General features: G+C 46.5%; 1 protein-coding gene across 4 annotated transcripts in view; it reads left to right on the forward strand.

The window, feature by feature from the left end:
• The first annotated feature begins 768 nt into the window (after positions 1-768).
• Positions 769-22012, forward strand: part of LOC144179371 (thrombospondin type-1 domain-containing protein 7A-like) — a 579123-nt gene continuing 557879 nt past the window's right edge. For all 4 annotated transcript variants that reach the window (XM_077707698.1, XM_077707699.1, XM_077707702.1 and 1 more), the window contains exon 1: positions 769-1235. In XM_077707698.1, coding sequence (XP_077563824.1) covers positions 1208-1235 — 28 coding nt within the window. In that variant the 5' untranslated portion in view covers positions 769-1207. The remainder of the gene's footprint in view (positions 1236-22012) is intronic.

Below are 22012 nucleotides of genomic sequence, written 5' to 3' on the forward strand. Positions count from 1 at the left end.
ACAACCATACGCTGTCATTGTCTGTGAACGCCGGCACCTGTTATTTTTGTCAACTGTATATGCTATTACCGTTACTGTTAACGCAAGAGTGGGAGTTAGATGCACGTCACAGCTGGTGTTTTGTACATTTGAGCATCGTCCTTCATAAAATGTGTGCTGTTCGCTCTTCCGATATTCTCCTCAATCGGATAAACGCCTTCAGATCCAAAAAAGCACCACGAACAAGCACGCCGAGTAATTCCAGAGTTTCCCACGCGAGCGTCGACATGCTTTTAGCGGTAGCATCCCGACACCGTTCCCCGCGATCACATACTGTCCTCGCTCACGGGGCGAGAGATATGGCAAAACTAAGAAAAGCGAGAGCAAGGAGAGGAGGAGAATTGGGATTCCCTCCGCTCACTCCTCGCGCCTTCTTCCAACCTTCGTTTTCCCTGAATCTTCCCCAGTCTGACGAGGCAGCTCCGGAGCCAGCGCAGCACCGGAGCTCGAGCCGCACGCTGCTCTCCTCACCACCCGTCCTCAATCGCCCCGTTGCGTTCTCGCACGGGTGTCCTAGCGCCCCCACACGGGCGCTCGTGTTCCTGGCGGGCTCTGCGCGGAAGCACCGACTCTGCGCAGGCACCGCTGACTCACATTGACCTCCGTATTCCTGCAGGTTGGACGACGCTCTCCAGACTAGGCGCGCTGCTGGCCACGTGCGGGACGCACCACGAGACGGCTCCCCTTGTCAGCGTGTCCGCCGCTGGAATACCGCTGCTCCGGACGCGCATCTTCCACCGGTGTGCTGCAGTGCGAATTTATTGCGGTTGGATTGCCCTGTTTGGATCATAACAAGGAAAACGGTTATTTGTGCACCTAATATGGTCTAGGGTAGAAGACATCACTTCTGCGCCGATTTAAATCGGAGTGCCCTCATTTATTTATTTATTATACTATTTATTTACTTCAGGGTAAAAGTGTGCGTGAGTCAGAATTGGTGGTGTGTGCTGACCGTACGTGAGTGAAAGTGAACCGCCGCCTCCGTCTGCAAAGGCAAGCAGGCAGGCGTCATTTCGAGACACTTGCCTCGCAAGCCAGGGCTGAAGAGTTCTCTGCACCTATGCGGGTAGTTTAGTGCCGAGGATTGTGCACTCCGGTGCGGATGAGAGGAGACCCTCGTCGCGGGCCTACACAGGACGTTGCGCTTGTGCCATTCGGGATGCCCTGAATGCTGGAGTTCACACGGCCACCTTCAGGTAGTGTGATGTGTTCCTTTCTTTATAACTAACCCCCAGCTCCTCCGTGATGCCCGGTATTTTCTCTAGAGAAAAAGTTATCTCCTCTTCTAGACCCAGCCTTCGCTTCATATTGATGATCATTTGGACTCCATTGTAGACAACACTTGTTTACAATTTTAAGGTTTCCGAGTTTTTTCCAATGAACTACGCGACTTGTTTGACACCCATTCCACTTAGGCCCTGAGTGTATTTCGTGGCCGAAACTCTATTAAGTTTTGACCAACTCCGTCCACGGTGCTCCTAGAACACTAATTTGAGTTTCCGCCCATACGTGACCGCTCCATTTAATTTAATTTATTCACTCAGTGAGAAATTCCCTTTAAAAAGTGTTATGGCAAGCGTAGGTAGGGAGGCATTTTTGTTTATTTTAATTTCCTTGGTTATATATGAGCATTAACTTCACTAAGCTGTCATATTTGTTGACATGTTGAACGAGATCACAACATCGGATGTTATTTCTCATCTTCTGATCTAGAATAAGGCCCCCGCGAGAGGTCGAGGCACTGACGGAGGGAACAAGTGGTTCCCGAAAATGCCGAACAGACGGAACGGCTCCGGGTGGCTACTAAAGTAGTGACGGGCCCGTCCGCAAAGTTAAGAAGAACGTTTCAAAGCAGATCAACAGACGGTCCAACTATGATAGGAACTTCGAAGCGTCCCCGCCATATTTATGCTGGGTTTTGCATTTATTTTCCTGAATATTGCAGCGAGGGTACTCTCTGTAGAAATGCTTGGAAGCTTGGCCGGCATGCTTTGTCTGCAGCTTGTCTTTTAGGCAAAACGCGCCGAATTCACTTTTGGTTTCCGAGTGCAAAAAGTGCGGATCAAAATGTGGCGCTAACCACCCGTTAACGCCATGTTACTATGCACACTCTGACACATAACGACAAAAAAAAAATCGAACGCACGGGCACAGTGCGCCCGTCGTGCCCCCAAGATCCTGCTTGGGTATTTTTCAGATTTTTAGGCTCCGTGATTTTCGTCGTCCTGCTGCCAGTTTTATATTTCTACTCATTGCCCCTGAATTGAAACCCATGCGAGATGAAATGACGGTGTAATTCAATGCCGCCCTCGTCGTGCATCAGCATATTCGTTCCTAGGGCGCCTAAGCATGTTATATAAACAAATGGAGCAATACAAGCTAGTTGCTATGCAAAGTTTGAAGAGCTCATAAAATGCACAGGCGCTGCTATGCTGAGCAGAAGGACGCGGGCTCGATGCCCGGCCGTGGCGGCAGCTTTTCTGATGTAGGCGAAAAGCAAAAAGCCCGTGTGTACGAAATTTCGGAGCACGTTGAACATCCCCAGGTTGTCAAAATTCATCTGGTGCCCTTAACTACAACGCCCATCATCGCCTGTATGCGTCGGCGCATTAAACCCTACAATCAATCAATCAATCAATCAATCAATCAATCAATCAATCAATCAAATAATCAATCAATCAATCAATCAATCAATCAATCAATCAATCAATCAATCAATCAATCAATTGCTTGATGCACTGGCTTGACGGGTAACACGAGATGCCTTTGGGCGCTCCCGTAGTACGCTGTTTTTTAATTGTTATTTACTAAATTCAAGTAGCATTGTTTATTCTATACATCATAAAAGCAAAAAAACATAAGATTGCGATAATCAATCTTACCTTGTGCTCTTTATCTAAGGTTCAAAAACATCATACTCACACAACACAAGATGAATCGTTTTACCAAGAGGATACGTGTGAAATAAATTTAAACAGCGCTCGAAAACTAACACAGAAATGCAAGTTTAAGGAATACTACAAAAGTGAAGGAAATTCGGTGCCACTCTTCTTTGTGAAGGTCAATCACTGGCTGAACTGTTGGTATAATTGTGGCTGGCCACAAACTCCCACTCAGACAAAGCTGTCACGCCGGGGAAGCGTTGAGCGGTATTGTAGAAACGCCGAAGTCATGCATTTTCCTCTCACGGTATAGCGGGTACGTTTGGTAGTTGCGGCCCTGTCGTCGCTCGGCTCCATCCGCCACGTTTCCGCCACGTTTGCGCCTATTTTGATTCATACGTAGGTGCCACTGTACAACACTCAATGTGGGGCAGCCAGCATAGAAATACCAAGGGCGCACGCACGCACGCACGCACGCACACACATGCCCACGCACGAATGGACGCACGTGCACACACACACACACTCACACAACACACACACAACACACACACGCGCACACTCGCATGCACTCGCACACGCACACACGCGCACACGCACACACGCACACACGCACACACACACAGACACACACACGCGCACACGCGCACACACACAGACACACGCGCGCACGCACGCGCAAACACACAGACACAATCTTTCTTAAGAAGGTTTCACTCTTAAACACAAATGCGTTGGTGTGAAGACACGTTTGTAGAGAAAATACGCGCCCTCCTATGTCAAAATATCAAGCGCTGAAGGCTAACATGTAGCGGCAGGAAGAGTGCTGGCCACAGTAATGGGGGAGGGTTTTCTCGCCCTACAGCAGCGTGAACACTGGGGAGTTGGCTACAACTAACTCCGTTGTAATAACTAACATTTCCAGTTCTACTAGCACCGTTAGTCGTCCATAATGAGCTCGCCGCACAAAACTTAACAAAGCGGCTGCAATCGTTTTTCAATTGTAAGGATGGCTTAACCGCTCGAACACGTGCTCCAAAAAGACTGTTGGAAGCTTTCAACTGTGCTCAGTTGGTGAAAATTGCCCTGGTTCGGTTCATTGCTGCTGTTGACTAGGTCTGGATCATCAAATAAAGCATCGCGCACCAAGCTGGCAAGCGCAGTTGTTTCCGCGCCTCGAGCTCTAGAGTGTGGCCGGAAGAAGAACTCTGTGCCCAAATGGTTGCGTCCAATTTTCCTGAGCTTCGCGAATATACAAATGCGGAAAGACATGGTGGCGCTTATTGAGACGGACTGACGCCAGCACATCTTCGCAAATAAAGCAGCGCTTCCGGAGCAAGGACAACACATTAACTTCGGCTCTACATGGACGGAGGATGATTGCGTTTGGTACACTTTGGACAGGGAAAATGAATTTGGTGGATTTGTGAAACAGTGTCATGCCCGTGTTATGCGCTAAAAAGAATAATAAGCGTATAGCTATGTTTTACATGCGGTAGTTCGTAGGCTTTGTTTTACGAAGGAATGTTTGACATGCACGTGAATGCAGCCGTGCGGCTATTGAGAAAAGCTTACAGCTTTCTCAGAAACTTCGCAGTTGAAGAAAAATTCGTCCGGGTTCAGTATTCGAACCCGGGATTAACGCTCTCCTTTGTAGCTGCACGGCTGCATTAAGGTGGATATGAAACATTCCTTCGTAGAACCTTACTCCACCTTGGAGATTTCACCTAAATCTGGTCGATTAATCTATTTTTTATAATATTCTCCCAGACCACAGAGAACAAACATTGTGCAACCACAGACGCATGTACTCACGCAAAGGCCCGAAAATAAGTTCTTTATCCGAACAGAACCTACGCGAGGCTATGCGACGTACAGCAGAGCATCGCAAAGGCTCTCCAAGGCATATGTGCTTAATAAAAGTGAGCAGTCGGCCAAAGATGCTTCCCTTAGAATTCAATCCTCCATCGTGCGTAACAAGCCCCCGAAGATGCTTACGGGGCTGCTCGGCTTCAAACGCTATTAAACAGAGCTTACCTGTACAACGCATCGTCTAGTGCGTCGACGCAAAAATGGCGGAAGATTAGTACACTTCCCAACGCGAAGTTTGTCCGCAGCGCGAACTGCAGTCTTCTAGGTCACGGCGCATAGCTGCTTCCTCTCAGAAAGTGATCGCATGTAGAGCGAACGCTCGCAGCTCGTCGCCGGCGCAGAGCATTTTGTTGTGAATTGTGTTTGAACCTCTAGCTCAAATGTCACGTGGCATGTGATCACGTGCCATGGCCAAATGTCACAAACCATGAGGACACGAAGCCCATCTACCAATTTCCTCACTCGTTGTTCAGCACACTGCCAAGTGCTGCAGTGCGCTGATACAGCACTCACTCGTGGGTTCTCCTGATGACAAGGATGGTAAGCCTCAGCATCGGCAGGGAAAACTGTGTCTCAGGGAAGGATCACGAACTCCTCTCAAGAAGTGAACGCAGATAACCGTCGAGCGCAACACCGCGCACGCTGGTACGGTGTCATCTCGCTGCACGTCGCCACAGCCCAGCATGTCTAACCGCCTCCTCCTCACACTTTGCCGTGCGTCGCTACCGAGGGACGTCTCGTGCGGGCTCATCATACCGCCCTCCCCATCACACTTTCGCCACACTTTCGCCACACTTTCGCCACACTTTTTTCTTACTTTTTATTTTTGCCTTCGTTTGCTGGGTTACAACGTCGACACCGATGTGAAACCACAGTAGAGGCCGCCAAATTTCTGCACACTGAAAGTGTCGGGTATCACCAAAAGCTGATGCTCGGTCGCTCAGAGGCACTAAGCCTTCACATTTCTGTAAATCCTGCCATTCTTAATTAAATTGGTCAAAAAGCAGTACCCAGCCACAAAAAACAATTCGGGATCCGTTGGTGCACCTTCACAAGCGGGTAAGCATCTCGCCCCTCTCCCTGGCGACCATGAGAGAGAGAGAGAGAGAGAGAGAGAGAGACAACTATATTACGATCAGATGGGTTCAGGAGACGGGGTGGCTACCAGGCTGCTGGCGAATAAACCTGCAGCTCGCTCAACCAAGAGCTCTCGTGTGGCCAGGTCGGAGCTGCCCAGAGCCCCCTCCCACTGCTCACTGCTTGTGATTAAGGGAAAGGATCTTGAGAAGACTCCCACATGCAATGGGTGAGGGATGCATAAGCACCACAAAGGGGACATTCAGTAGAGGTGAGTTAGAACTGGTGAATGTGATGGATAACGCATCTCGCTCTGAATGCTCCCGTTTAGAGGAGTCTCCATGTTCGTGCCTTATGTTGTGGAAGAGATGCATGGGCTGGTGGGTAGAGCCGACGGAGAGGCGGTAGTGCGCCGTGATATGGTTAAAATTGATCATCTTGTCTCTGGTGGACTTGGCGCCCTGGGGGGGGGGGGTGTTAATGCCGGCCTGTTGTGTAAGCTCTCGGACCGCAATGTGTGCCGACTCAATCCGCTCTAGCCCTGCATGGGCAGGGGCACAGACGAGTTAAACAGAGATAGTGGCCGGATTTTGCTTAAGAATTCGGAGCGCATCCGAGGAGATATCGGCTCATGCAAAAATTTTGAACGGCCAGTTTTGAATCTGAGATTACGATTCTAGGTTGTGGCCGACAACTAAGAGCCAGAGCGATTGCTATCTCTTCCGCCTTAGTTGGGGAATCAGTGCAGATGGTGACTGCGTTAACTGGGGTGGAGTACGGGTGGTTGATAACTGCCACAACGTAGGCATTTTCATGCCTGTATTTTTCGGCATTTGCGTATACGATATCGGACCGGATGGATAACAGTCGGGCGAAGGCTCGAGCCGTTGGCATTCGTCATGGTGCGTTGTAAACCGGATGCATATGCCTGGGCAGACGCCCAACGATAAGATGCTCTCGGATATATGTAGGCATGGAACATGCCTGCTGCACCAGGTCTGAGACAGGTAAAGTCTGCGCCCTAAGTATTTGTCGACCCGGTGGTGAGTGCTCTAGGCGTTCCCGCTGTGAGGAGCGGTGCGCCTCGATGAGCTCCTCAGCAGTATTGTAGACCCCAAGATTATTAAGCCCGGAAGTGGAAGCATGCTGAGCTAGCTGCACAGCCGCATTATATGCCGCCCGAAAAAGCCAATCAATTTTAGTGAGTACCGTTTTGTTTGCGCGAACATTGGGCAAGGTACAGAGGAGCCTACTAAAAAAAATGCCTGTACGCCGCTGAGTCTGTATTTCTCGCCCAGACCTCGGTTTCGATTGGACACCCTTCTCATGAGTGCTATCAGCTGGTCTACTTGGAAACTTAATCGCCCTATGAGTTCCGAATTGGTTCGATTCTGTTCAATAATGAGACATAGCACCTTAAGTTTTGGGACCTGAGGAACGGGATGATCGTGTACCAGAATTTTAAATTTCCAACATTGAGGTTGCAGAGGCCGTCCGTTTGGGAGGGAGAATGAGAAGCTCCAATTTTGTGGGAAAGAACATAAGACCTGCCTTATTAGCCTTAGTTGAGACCACGTCTGCGCCACTCTGAAGGGTGCTTTCGTCGTGCGCTTCGCAACACCCCCCCCCCCCCCCCGACCCAGAGAGTAATGTGTTCAGCATACAAACTGAAACGGAAATTTGGGATTTGTTTCCATTCGTGTGCTAATAAAAGGAAAGCCAGATTAAAGAGGATGAGTGAAATAACAGCTCCTTGAGGAGTGCCTTATTTTGCAAGAATAAATGGAACAAGCTTATTGTGATGAATACGTATTTTAGCGATCCCGATCGGTCCGATGCGCGTGCCTCATTTCGACAGCAGAAGTCCGCGACACGGCGTTTCTCGCCCGCGCTTACTACGCTGTGCTGTGCTTTCCACACTAACCTTGTCAATTGTCATCTCCGCTCGCTTGACTAGAGGAATTCGTTACCTACCACTCCTGTTTTTCTATGCTTCGGTACAGCAAGCGTCGCCACATTGGGAAGACAGGATGTGATCTACGCTTCGAATTGACGTCTCCCTGGCAACGTCCGCTGAGGAGTGAAGATGGCGCAACCCTAGCCACGCTCTATTTCGTCCTCCGTTTTGACGATCTGCAAACGTGTCTACAGCGAAACGTTTTATCAACATGAACGCCTACGCAACAATGGGGTTTCGGCAGGCTAATTTCATTGTTCTTTTTGAGTGGACAAGGAGCTACTGTTAGCGCGGATTAACAACCACACCAAAGCAGCCAAACACTTTCGGTCTCAAAATTTCAAAAACAGGTCAAAACAACGCAGTAATTTCTCGGGCATTAAATTCGCAAAGGCCGTACCCGTTCGTTATGCCACAGGTCCTATGCGACCTGACTAAATTAGTTAATATTGCGTGCTCCACTGAGCGAAGAAAATGCGGGCATGTAAGGAGCGCTGTCGTGAAAAGTAGAAAAAAACTAAAAGTGAAACAGAATGTGCTGTTTCACGCGCAGAACTAATGCACTGCATATACCGATGGTTTTTACCCTCCATCAAAACCAACCACCGCGTAGAAAACCTACCTGGCAATCTTATATTGGTCACCAGATGGAAGCGTTATGAGGGAAATTCACAGCTCATTGCTAGGACGAATATTTTGTTTTTATATAAACCTTGTCTTTTTAAAGGGCGATAATTAATACATTTCTGTCGCCTGATTCAATATTTGAACTGCTCTGATGGCTAATAATGTAGTTCGCACTGAACATATCCGCTAATGTCCCCTGGTGCAACGTAATCCTCGTGCAATATTCAGTCGGTAATGACGCGTTCAACACGGCTACGCTCTCCACGTCGTTAAGAATGTTGTAGTCACAGGCGAGAGGTGCCGCAGTACGGCAGCAAACAAGTACCATGTAGTAGACTGTTTTTGTTTTTTCGACGCTTTGTTACTTCTCGAAAGATAAGAACCACAGATATCTCTGCTGTTAGAGTGATGGCGGAAAGCGAGAAGAATTTATTTACAAACTATGTCACAGCGTAAGCATGTTCAACTAAATCTGGAAGGACACAGATGTTAGGATGAAGTTGGTGTCTTCCTGCACAAATTCCCGTTTATAGGCTGCGGACATTTGAACTACGCGCACCAATACCCGGGTTATCATTAATTAGTGGCCACACTGAGTTTCCAAGGTTGACCCCTAAACCTGCATGAGTTGTTGCTCAAACTCGAGGATTTAGGAATAAAATTATATTATCGCAGAACAAGCGGCTTAAAAGAACTATGTAATAATTTAAACAAAACACACTAAATTTTATGATATATCGAGAAAAGACCTGCAGCTAGGTTGATGCAAATTGTGTTGCAGAAAGTAAAATATGTTCAAATTACTTAAATTTTGATTTTTGTGAAAGGCGGGCATTCTTATAAGTTTTAAAGACACTTAAAAATAGCGTGATTCTTGCCAAGCCAGCAGAAGCGATGCTAATTTCAGCTAAAATTCCCCTATGCAGTAAAATAGACAAATCTCAAAAAATCTATTCACTTACCGTCGTGATGAATACCTCAGCAATTTCTTTTCTGACCTAAATAAAGGCATGTGAGCATTGTGATAAGTTAGAAACACGCAATCACTTCTGATATCCTCACAGCACAAATATACTGAGTGGGAACGGCAAGGGTAAAACACCTCTTTCCAAATGGCATCCATACTCCTTGCGGAAGGCCATGAGCTTTTCTTGTCTTTTTTTTTTGCTTAGCTTGTTTTCGGGTCATATCTTAGAAAACCAAAACGCAGCAAAAAACAAAAACAAAAATACATCAGTGGCAACCTGTTGAAGACAATATAAACTACGGTTCAGGTTTTGAGGAAATCAATCAGTGCCACCAGATTAGAAATCATCCACAAGGAGTACACCATCTGAACGTCTGCGCCATCCATCACCCATGCGTAATGTTTTCAAGCGTCCCTATCTGAAGAAACATACAATAACAAGTTCCACCGCCATTTCACTCATTTGTCACTGCCAAATTGCTGATACAGCCCCCTTGAAATGAGTGCACCAATATATTCGCTCGCCGATTTTAATATAGTGGCCCCAATTGTGCAGTCGAAGTCGTCCAGTCGTCGAAGAACGGGTTGATTCGATTTCCCCCAACAGTATCCTGACTTCCGCAAGCTCGAAAGAAGCCTCGAGCTTGACTTTCAAAACACCGACAAGATTTTGCAGGCACCTTCTTCTTTACCATCAGGTCGCCGGAGCAGCCCTCTCTAGGCAGTTCACTTTCATCACTGTAATGCTATGAAGTTGAGATGCAACCATCATGGGTCAATTGGCTCCGGTTTATGACGTTTTGAAGACGGAGACTGCAAGGAGCCAAGTGATTCCTTTTAAATTGGCACATATTGAGAACGTTTCAAATGTCTCGTTCCTCCATTGTATGTAATTACACCTGGCCTTCGTCTAGTTCCTTTATGTCTTTACCGAAATTTGAATAGAGGATGTCAACAAGTCCTGAGCGCACACATGCATGCATGCCTAATGTACGCAACCTACACCTACACGCGTTGCGATTAGTCTACATTTATAATAGCGATGGTATTTGTGGGACCCGCAGACCTGAAGAATTTACAAGTGACCAGTTGTTTTGTTTGATGGTTAAGTTTCTGTAGAGGATATTTAGGCCTGTCAGGGTAACAGACGTACATGTACGTCCTCTGCAAACGCCTTTAAAATGGTCAATAACGTAACGTTCGTCATCAATTGTACTTTCAGAAAGCGCGCCTTTTTCACCGATTCTCTTGCTTAGCATGTGCTGCCGCATTGCGGAATTACCTGAAATTATTTTCTTTATTTTATTATGATTTACTTGAGCGGTGCGCCGGCTATCGCTTGCGCGTCCACTAACGAGGGGGCGCGCTGTATCGCCCACCGGGCGCCTCTCGCTTCTTGCGCCTGCGAAATTTAGTAGGCTGTTTTCTCCTTTTTTTTGTATTTTTTTAGGAGTGGTGCGCCGTCTATCGCTCGCGCATCCAGCCCCACGCGCGCGCGTTCCCTGGTTTCGGTATCATTCTCCGGGAGATTCCCGCTTTTTGCGCCCGCGAAACTGATGTCTATCTGATTTCGACTCACTCAAAAGGTGCCGGCTTGTTACTCTCTCGTTTTTATTTAAATGTTTTCTTCTGTTACTCATGAATAAACCACATGTATGTCAGAACACAAATATTTTTGTCACTTTATGGTCACCCTAAAAAATTACGATAATTTTTTTCTCGAAATAGATTCATCCGAAGAATTTAAATCAGCAATAAAAACTCGACCCAGGGGGGTCGCATTCTCCGAAAAAATTCGACCCTCAAAGGGTTAATAGAGTAGTCAGAAAGTTTTCTTGCCCGTTCAAACATCACTCGTTGCACATATTCAATGTTGTAATCAGTGCCCCCGTGTCTGCATCTACCTTCAAGGTGCCAAACAGCTTCCGTAGCTCGGGTGATTAAGGTTGTTACTAACACCACTCGATATTTTTAGTGAATCCCTTAGTGCCAATTTTTCAAATCATCTACCGAGAGTGAATCGTTCGTAACCTTTTCATTTCGCACACGTGAGGCGTATATTTGACTTCCTATGGTGACTGTTCACATATTTTGGCTCATTCGAAAGATAATTTTTTTCTTAGTTTGGCGTAACAGGCTATACTGAAAAGGCACACTCAAAGTGGATTTGTTGCCAAACGGGCCACACGTGTGCGCATGCCCACATACATGAAAATAATCATCAAAATGGGTCTGGCCATCAAGGTAAAGCAGACGCTGTCATACTGATCATCATAATTATTATCGGCTTCGTAGTGCGTAGGCATTTTTTGTAGAGGCTGGTTACATAGACCTGAGTAACGCTGTACAAGCGAGATATGGTTACGAAGGAAAAGGATTCCAGTATTGACACTTGCTCCATGGTAACATTTGTGCATGCATGGTGGTTGTAATATGGTAGTACTGTAGCAAAAACTTTAGGTACAACTGTAGTGCACGTGATTTCTCCGAGGGTATATTCCGTTACGATGAAGTAAACCTTGTTGTTGCTAGTCAGTGCCTTGTCTTATTAATCCTTCTTGCGTCCCGTTTAAGCGCTGTTATTGTCTGTCAAGTGATTTAACCGTACAGAAGCCCAAGTCCTGTATGCACTCATATCGTATTATCTCAAGGAATATTTAAATGACGGGTTCAGCTCTGGTTACGCAGGCCGTGTGTAAAACACTCTAAAAAGAAAATCGGGCGTCCTGATTTAGAAGGATGTTGAGCGTTGTATGGGGTGTAAATTTATTCGAAGCCCTTCCAAAACGGTTCACCTGATAGTTCAGACGTAGCTACAGAGCTAAAAATATTTAGTGTCAATCTGACGGCAGAGCGGTTTTGTTCGGTTCGTTGAACTTTTTCTGTGAGGTTAGGAAAATATGCCAAAAAAAATACACCGGCGTGAGGGACCCGGCACGACCTCCGCACGGCTGCGTAGGCGGACGAAAGCTTCCCCTAGCTCGGACGTCACTGACCTGACGCGGCGAATTTGTGTAGCCACATCAGTGACGCACAGCGCCTCTTGACAACGCACCGATCCCAGCAGCACACTCCCGCAAAACATGGGTCGGCCGAGGAAGTCTGCCGAGTAAGAACAAGTGCAGCGCAAACTCCGTCATGCCGCTGGTCGAGAAGGTAGGGGGTGACAATGATCCCACCCGGAGTATCACGCCGAAGCCGCTGTGCTTGATCGGCAGCGAAAAGCGGAAGATGCCGAGTACCATGCTCGAGACTTGGAGTACAACAGAATCGGCGGAAAACGACCTCGGACTTGAATAATGTAGAACTTCCAATGTGACGCTCGAAAATCCATGGTTGGGGTGAACGGCCGGCTCAAGCGCGAATTCCTGAGCACTGATTTGTCCACAGCTGTCGCGGCTGCGACAGGCTCTGTTCTGACACCCGTTGACTGCATCGAGTTCCGTTCGCGAATAAGCAAACAAAAGATTGCGATACAAGTTCTAAGCGAGGAATTTCTTTCCAATTCCAACCAAAAAAAAAAACGGGCATTCGAAAAACCTAACAAAACTTATCAAAGCCTACCAAAATGTAGCAAAACTTAGCAAAACTAGAAAACGCTAGATCGGCTTTTAGCTCCCATATTTCTTGAGCCGTGCAAGTTGTTCGAATTTTCAACTGGGAAGCAATTATACCTACGAATAATGTTGCGGTGGCCTTCCAATATTTTGAATACGCCATCTCAGACGGGCAGAAGCTTGGTAAAACAGGCTGTGCCTAACATATGAAGGGCACGCGGCACTATGAAATGAAAATTGTTTTGAGACACAAAACACACCACAGAAAAAAACAGAAAGCACGACAGACACGGCGCGTTTTCTGTTATGCTTGTTTTTAAATGCAGAGCATTTCAGTAACTCACGATGTCACCCGCGGTGACATCCGTAGTCCGCACCGTCTTTGTCCCTACTATATATAAAAAAAAATACTATCCGGCGCCCGGTTTCGATCCCTCGACCCTGCGGGCGGAAGGCTATGTACATGGTGCTCTACCCACTGCGCCACAAGGCCTCACAGAATGGGACGCAACGAAAGCGCCTTATATCGTTGACTCATTCAAATTACTGCTGACGAGCGCTCTCTCGTCAGCAGTTGCCACAAGTGCAACAACATTAACGTAACGCAAACTACTTAACGTCGTGCGCCCCCGGAAATGCTCTGCATTTGATCGTGCCCCTCCCGAGGGGGATGTTTCACTGCGTCTTCTCTCGGTCGCGGGACCCGTGGCGCCATCTGGCGGAGGCGCGGCACAACTCGTAGCACTTTGAAAAGATGCGGCGCCAGCCAGCTGTGTGTTTCTCTCGTTTAACTGACTTGTTGCTGTATTATATATCTATTTTTTGTATAACTTCTCTTCTTTTTGTTTACCTTTGTTTTGCTATACACGCTTTGCAATTATGGTTAAGCAATTTTCCCACATCGAGGTATCGCTGGCGCCAGAGAAGGTTACGCAACGAATTCGGATAATCTAGAAGCTGGTAGAAGCAGCGGCAACCTACACAAAAGGGATCACGTATAAAAATGGCGTGTACCACGTGCTTAAAACTGTCAGCTGTTCCTGACAATACTTACAAGCGAGCAGCAAGCATTTTTTCAACGAATTGCACAGTAAATGATTGCACGAATTGCACAGTAAAAGTCCTAGAACAACCCTATGAACTGACAGCGCAAACGTGTATTTTATCAATGAGAGCCGTGTATATCTGAGCCACATCTGAATTATCAGCACGTGCACATTTATGCTTAGCCTTTGTCAAACTTTTCTATGCCACGCCAACGATTTCTGTGCCACGAATAATTCAAAGAATTAGCCTAATGTTTACCTGTCAGCCACAAATTTTATGGCAGTCAGAAAGAAAGCAGTTTTTTCTAGCTTTCCGGTTTAAATGTTTAGGCCTCGCTTCAGAGATAAGCTTTTACTTTACGGTTTTTGCGGCCTATGCACGCTTGCAATGGGCTAGAAAAATTTGACGAAGACTGCACTTGCATCTGTTAATTTCCATGTACAAGCGAGCGTCTGCTGGAACGGTTCGATTAGCCGACGCGGAGTTACCGAGGGCAGTTTCGGACGGAGTCCTGTATTCCCTTTTTGCGTGAATCGGTGTGGCGTAGCGATTCCCTGGATTACTCCTGCACTACTCGCGGTACGTCCTGGGCTTATATTCTAAGGACCCCAGTTGCATCGTCATCGTAGTACCCCACTAACTAGAGGGTTATGTTTCCCGCACCAACGTCTGGAGTGGGGTAGAAAGTGCAGCCCCTAATCCCCCTCTAACCAGGGAGGGTAGTAGTTCTGTAGGCAGCACTTTAGAACAGCCAATGGCGTTCTTGATGAAGAGGTACTGGTCGCTCTTATAAATGTACAAGTCCTGTTCTTCCGTTAGGACGAAGCGCGTAAAGGATGATTGTGTGCTTCTTTCCACATGTAATGCACCCTTCACGGCTCACCGTTTTGTATTTTCTTACAAATTTCCCGGATGAAAAAGTTGTATTTTCCTTTGTTAACAGCAGAGCTGTTTAAGCCTAGCGTTATCTGTCCGTCGCAGCGAAAACCTCGCGGAGCGATGGCGTCACCTCGCGTCGCCTAGCGAGCCCTGGCGCAGCTGTGCACAGTTTCGCGCTGGCTTCGCTAGCCTAGGCATGGCTCCACTGAGCCTCCCCTGCGCCCGAAATGCCGTGACGTCACTCCGGAACACGATATAAGGGTTCGTGTACATCGGCGTCATCCACGCGTGCGCGTGGGACGAACGGAGATGGCTGCAGCTCTGATGTTTCTTTAGCCTTTCACCCTTAGTAAAAGCTGCGCCTATTTTTTAGTGCTGTCTTTCATCCTCGTTCTCTGATTTTTCCAACGGTTACGAGAATGCGAGGAGGTCTTTCAACCACGAGTGTGTGCACGAATACAAGCTCTTTTCCGTGAAACCAGCCACATGCTCGATGGCCCACTGCAGCGCACAGTCGTGTTCCAAGATTTTTCACGCGGGCCGCTATCGATCCCCCGACGGTCGCGTGCACCAGCCGTTCGTCGGTCGGCCCGGCCAAGCGCGGCTGCTCTCGACAGCTTCTCGAGTTTGGGCCGCTGGCCACGCCGAATTCACCAGCCCGCGGCTTGGCTTAACGCCTCGCGTCGGGCACGACAGGCATTTTCCCGTATCCGGAGCATTTAAATCATTTTTTTCTTGTCAAAATTAGTCTCGTGATAGTCGTGTTCTTTTCCACTCGAGGAAGTGTGGAGCGTCGTTTTAAATACGATGATACTGAACATAGAGAACTCATTTCGGGGACGCCGCGTGGTTTCCAACAGCACCAATATAAGCATCCATTGAAAATAAACTTCCAGTTTACTTTCTCTAGTTCAAGAAATTATGCGCGACAATCCCAACCAAGAGCGTAAGTACGTCAGCCGAACGGGAATAAAAAAAAATCAGTCCCCTTCCATTCTGTGAAGAAGGATGACCAGCGGAGCTCTGACTGTCGTCACGTCCAGCCACAAAACAGCTCCGCTGTTAAGCCTGCTCAGACCCTGTACGTAGGTAGCGGTAAACGTCATTGCGCAGAGCATAATTTGATCAGCGCGATCAATTTGCTCAGCCAGAATTGAGAAAAAAAAAACCCATAGGTACTGCGTCAATTCGAATCCTCAAAAGCTATAAAGACACGCACCATGGTCTCACCCACCTCAGTTACATGGCCACATGGAGCGTTTTCTAGAGAAATTGGCAAAACTGTGACCATTGCTACACAGGCTTTTGCGGTAGCACAGGGAAATAACTTTTTTTGCCAGGCAATACTGTTCGTCATTAAAGTAATGCGTAATGTGCCAAATTATAAACATTTTACGCTGAAATGCAAGGAGACACTGACGCTGGGGGTCGCACATCCACAGCTTGTGATATGGGGGTCTCATAGGATGGAGTGCTGTGCCACGGAGATGTTTCATGTGTGCGGTTAGAAAGGTTCCCCAGGCAGGGCCGCGACAGCTAAGTTTGTGTAAAAATGAAAACTACTCTGCACAATTAAATGGCTCCTACGTTTCCACCCTGCTCAAATGCCGGTGTCTGTGCTTGCGGCTTGCTTTTCCAAACAGGCGGTTCCTTTTACACATTTTGGAATTCTGGTGATAGCTTTTCCTTATTATTTCTCAACGTCTAAATCAATAGACGCAGAAAGTCAATTTTTAGAGAAGGCCATTTGTCAAAGGTTATTGGGGTTAACTAACAATATATTTAAAAAGCAAGCTTTATTACTACAATTAAACATCATATAGTCATCTTTGTGATCACTGCATTTATTCGAAGAAGAACAAATTGTATATTGCTTCAGTAGCAGTGGGGCATCTTCTTTATGTATTTAGAAACGTTCTACTGCTCTTCGCGGTTGTTATACCCTCAAAAAAAAAGAGAAAAACGTCTCTACACAAGATTCCGGTGCAGTAGAAACACATTACAAAGGTACAACCAACGAATCAAAGCCTTCGTCACTCTGAGTATGTGTAATGGATTGCCCATGCCCTGCTTGTGGATTTATACTGCTTAGACATTGTTCATTCCAGGTAATGCGGCGGCTGCTGAGGATGTTAGAGATGAGCTTGTTCTTACCATCATCGTAAAAATCACGCAGTGAATCGCCGCCTTACGACAGCACGAAGTACAGAAACTCTGTAAATTTACAATGACACGTATGTAAATATTTTGAAGGAAAGCTCTTATTTAGGGCAGCGTCAATTGGCAGAAGGGTTGTAAGCGGCAGGGGCTCTTTGTGGTCTGGCACAACACGGAATCCTTTGGTGTCCTCGCACTGAGTCTACTGATGGACTCCTTAGGAAGGAAGGTTATGTAGTTTGGTATAGGGTAAAGGGAGCAGAGAGACTGGTCGCGCTGGCCCACTTTCTGGTGACTTGTGTACCCTAAGGGGCAGCGTGGGGGGTGCAGTTCATTGTGTGCATATAGAAGAAGGGAGCTAGCGGTGGGGAAGGAGTGAATTTCCTATGCAGATAAAGTTGCTAAAGCCAAATTACTTGTTGAAGATCGGCGGTTGTGAAGGATTTCAGGTTTAGTCATTAAGCTTGATGGAGCGTGAATTTACGGAAGGTCTCTGTGGTACAGAAGCAGGTATCACGCATGCGGTTAATGGTAGGGATTGTAAACAAAGTAGGCCTGCAAGAGCAGGTTTTTAAGAAAAAGTGCGGTTTTACATCGGTGATATAATACCACGCGGTCTCGTGCGAAAGCATAATAAACCTACATAGACGGGCTTAGGGAGTGTATACATGTAAACTCTTTTGGGAAGCTTTTAGTATCTTGAGGATAAGAAGTCGGTTGTTCAGAACGCTCACATGCAGCGACGATGGAGGGCCGACGCGGGAATGCAAGGGCCTTATGTTAGGCTTATAATCTCCGTTTAGGGTCCATAGTCATCGTAGGCAGGCACGCGTAGCTGGACATGAAAAAATCTAACGTTGCTTCTTATGTCTTCAGGCTAAGTTTAAAGTTTACCTAATGCTGAGTTAAGCCTAAAAATAACGTTGTGCCCTGCGAGTATCTCTGCGGGAAAACGTCGTAAACCTGTTTTCACTGGAAACGTTCTCACTGCACGCATACTAATTCAAGCCGCGGAAGCCGGTTGAAGTCACAAGACCTTAAAACTAAGCTTCAGGCCTAAGAGTCGGCGTTTCAGAGTGGGCGCCATAAGATCTGCTGCTTTTCTGGCAAATTTACAGAAGCCCACAATATTGCACACACCCGCGGTACGTAATTGGATTAATCCGAAGAAACTCAGGCTTCCTGTAGTGACTAATGGTGCATACGCGGCTGGGGTAATCACCAACAATCAAATATTGCATTGGTCCGTGATGTGAGGGCATCATGAAAACCGACAAAAATTTATCAGTTTCCTTTGCTTAAAATAATGTGGATATATATCAGTCATGCCGGCAGCCTTGGAAGCTTTGAACGGTCTTTCCAGCATATACGCGTTCGGTTCAAGCATTTAGCCGCTCTCTCGGTTGTGATTTTGAATGGAGAGAAAGACAGAAACCAAACATTTCGCGTTTACGTTGTTCAAAAAATGATATTGTTCATCAACAATAACATCCCTAACTTTACTGAATGTACCACCAACACTGCCCTACACACACTGCTTGAGATCTGCATATTTTAGCAAAAGGTTTCCGACGCAGGCTACATCAACCAGAAAAAGATGATTTACCCATTGTGCTTTCAAATTCACTCTTACGTTTTTCGTGTTCGTCATGTCCACGAACCCTTTCGTAGCCATTCTATCATCTTTATTCCCAATTGCTGTTTCCAGTGCTCAAAGCGGCTTCCTCTTCTGTCTCCCCCTATAAGTAACAAAAAGCTGCAATCAACAAAAAAAAACAGCGAACAAAGGTAGAGGACAAAACTGAGAGAAACAAGAATGGCGTGAGAGAGGCAGACAAAAGAAAAGGAAAAATCAAGGGGGGATTCAGAGAGGAAAACAGATACGTTTCGCGAGCTTTCTCGGGGACAAGCATCTCTCGAAGCGGCTTCGCTTGCACACAAATGGAAATTACTGAGAGAATGGTAGGTTTACATACAACGTAGCTCGATGATAGCTTCTATTCGTAGCCGCGCTCCCGGCTTGCTGGATCTTTTCTATCTTGCTGCTATTAGATATTATTCCGGAGCCCTCCTGTAGACCATCAGAGACGCTGTTCAGAACGCGTTCTATTACGACGAAAAAATGGAGGAATATAAATAATGAAATTGATCAAGCGGAGAGTGGCGCGCGTACTACAGGCGAGTTATGCGCACAATTCGATGGAAGAAAATTTATTTAAACAAAGGGAAAGGAAAGCGTCGGTAAATAAGAGGGATGGCGGTGAAAGGAAGACCACCGCAGCATAGAGCAAGACGCGCGCGTTTCTGGAGGGTGCGCCGCATAGACAGCAGAAAAAGTGAAACATAAATTTGGCTTGGCTTGGGGGGGGGGGGGGCGAAGGAGGGGAAACCCGGACGGCCATATATATACATATATATATATATATATATATATATATATATATATATATATATATATATATATATATATATATATATATATGTATATATATATATATATATATATATATATATATATATATATATATATATATATACATATATATATATATATATATATATACGCTACCGGACGGATTGTGCCGCCTACCAGGCAAAACTCCAACCTTTTTCGTACCCTTTACCCGCACTTTTCTCTTGCCTGTTTTAAAATGATCGGGTCATGCTATTGAGAGCTGATGAATTGGAAAATTCCATTTGGAAAGAGAGCTCGTTTGTCGGAGGGTTCACCTGCTCTTTTGTGGTCTACTCTCTTTGGTATCCATTCCTCCCTTCCTACCCTCATTCTTCTTCTATGCGGTTCAGCCTCTGCATTTGCCGCTCGAGCTTGGCGGTGGCTGGATGAATGATGCTCTACGCCCCGCGCCTGTTTCGCGAACAGGCATATACCGGACTCTCAATGCGAGACCAAATGCGTTCCCCCGCCTATGCAAGCTCTCTCTCGTCTGCCGGGCAAAGGATGACATACTGCGCATTCCATTCTCGTTCAAGCGCAGTTCTTCCGGCGAACTATGTGTTTAGACGGTCCCCTGTGTTTGGCAGAATATTAACCGCAAAACTGCCGCATAGAATATGATGCAACATTTTATCGGTGGGCTGTAACTAGAAGCAAATGCAGAGCTGCAAACCGAATGTACATGACAATGCCTGTCGCTGATACAGGCTGGTCTTGTAACACGGATCTCCCCGAACTCAAATCGGAAGGTACCAGATCCCATGTTTTGCTGAATCGGTATGAATAATTAGTAAATAAAGACTACGTACATCTCTGCAGCACCTACAGCGTTACTGTGGCCATTATCTAGTCAGCGAGTGGAAGCTAATAAAAACCAAATACTTCCAGTAGGCACAGAGTGGCTTTCTTAGATTCGCTTTGATGTAAGCTGGGATCGTCTGTTGATGAATAGTACTCGCTATAGTTATCATAAATCCCGGAAAAGTGGTTTCTGTAGAGCCTGTGTTCAATGAATCAGCGCGTTCTATATCAACGACGCATTCTGCCTGCGCTGGTGACCCACAAGGAGCTGTTTTGACCCCCAAGCTCTTATTTATTTCCCTTCTTAGTTTTGCGAACTCTTGGTTTCGGCGGTGCGGTTTCCGCGCCGCTCACAAAAAAGCAGCAAATATGAGCTGTTTGCGGCTGCTTCTTCTAAGGCTTGAGATTTTTTTGACAGTACGCTGTGGTTGCATTTGCTATAAAATTGGTGTTGCCGCGCTTGACTGGTTAGCTAAGTTATTATGTAACAGCGTACCATACCTGCAAGCGACCGTGACTCATCTTGAACGTCGATTGAGCCAATATGGTGAAACTTTCGGCGTGCACACTTATTTTAAACTATTTGGCAGGAAAATATGTCACTGCGCGAGTCTTATTTGCTGAAGTAGTAAAATGAATTATTTCTGCCTTGCGTGCGGTACTATCTATGGGTGCTGTCAAAACCATTGAATTGATTCATTCTATCTGGTCCCACAATAATCAGCATTTCCCTTGTATTGCAGCAGTGTGCTTTGTACCTATATTGACTTCTCTAAGGACAACCTTATTGAAAGAGATGTTACCGGCTAAAACAAATACCAGCCACTTCACGCTGGTCTCACTGCTTTCTATTCAATGCCGCTGTTTTGAAAAAAGGTCGCGTGCATCTTTGCTATTACTTTTGCTGCCATTTTTAAAGCACTTCCTCCAGGTTTTACGGTGGTGGCAAGGCAGTGATTTGAAGTCTCGCGCCAGTTGTAGACGGAGAAGCATTTGAACATTCTGTGAATAAAAAAAAGACAGATAAATCACCGTCCGCTCTCCAACTGTTGAGTCTATACACATACAATCGTCTGGACACGACCACTGCAAGAGTATGCTGATGAATTTGTGTCGTCGTAGAGACCGAGTGTGCAGTAGTTATGCCAGCATGATTAGTCTCCATTGAATTCCGGATAACTGCCATAACAACGTCGTTCACTTAGACATCTTCAACTCTATTTCCTGTACTTCACTAGGAAAATTTAGCCCTGTAAAAAACTCGTTTTACTGCATGTACCGTGGACAGAAACAAGGGGATAGAGCTGACTGCTGATGGAGAGAAACGCTAATGCCACAAGATGGAGTCACACGAACTTCAGGCAAGAGGCAATGAATGTTCCTGTCGGATGACCTTGAACAACACTGGTCATGCTCGCTTTTTTTAGCAGTAGCTAACCCAGCTCAGACCAACCGCTATATTTTGCCAGTGACAGCGTTTACACTTCCCGACGGTTTTATGTACTGAATCCACAGAGCGGGCACGAAACCAACACTTAAGAATCGTCCGCGAACAATCTCAGCCGCCGCAAGGCGTGCATGTCACCGCATTACACGCTATAGACGGCCTCAAAAAAACGTTTGAGTGGCCATTAATGAAGCTCTGAACCTATTGTGTATAAACGGCAGCACTCAGATTCATGACACATACTCAGG

The sequence above is a fragment of the Haemaphysalis longicornis genome, unplaced genomic scaffold, assembly GCF_048455015.1.
Source record: "Haemaphysalis longicornis isolate Haplotype H1 unplaced genomic scaffold, Haemaphysalis longicornis Haplotype H1 scaffold_4, whole genome shotgun sequence".
NCBI classification, from domain to species: Eukaryota; Metazoa; Arthropoda; class Arachnida; order Ixodida; family Ixodidae; genus Haemaphysalis; species Haemaphysalis longicornis.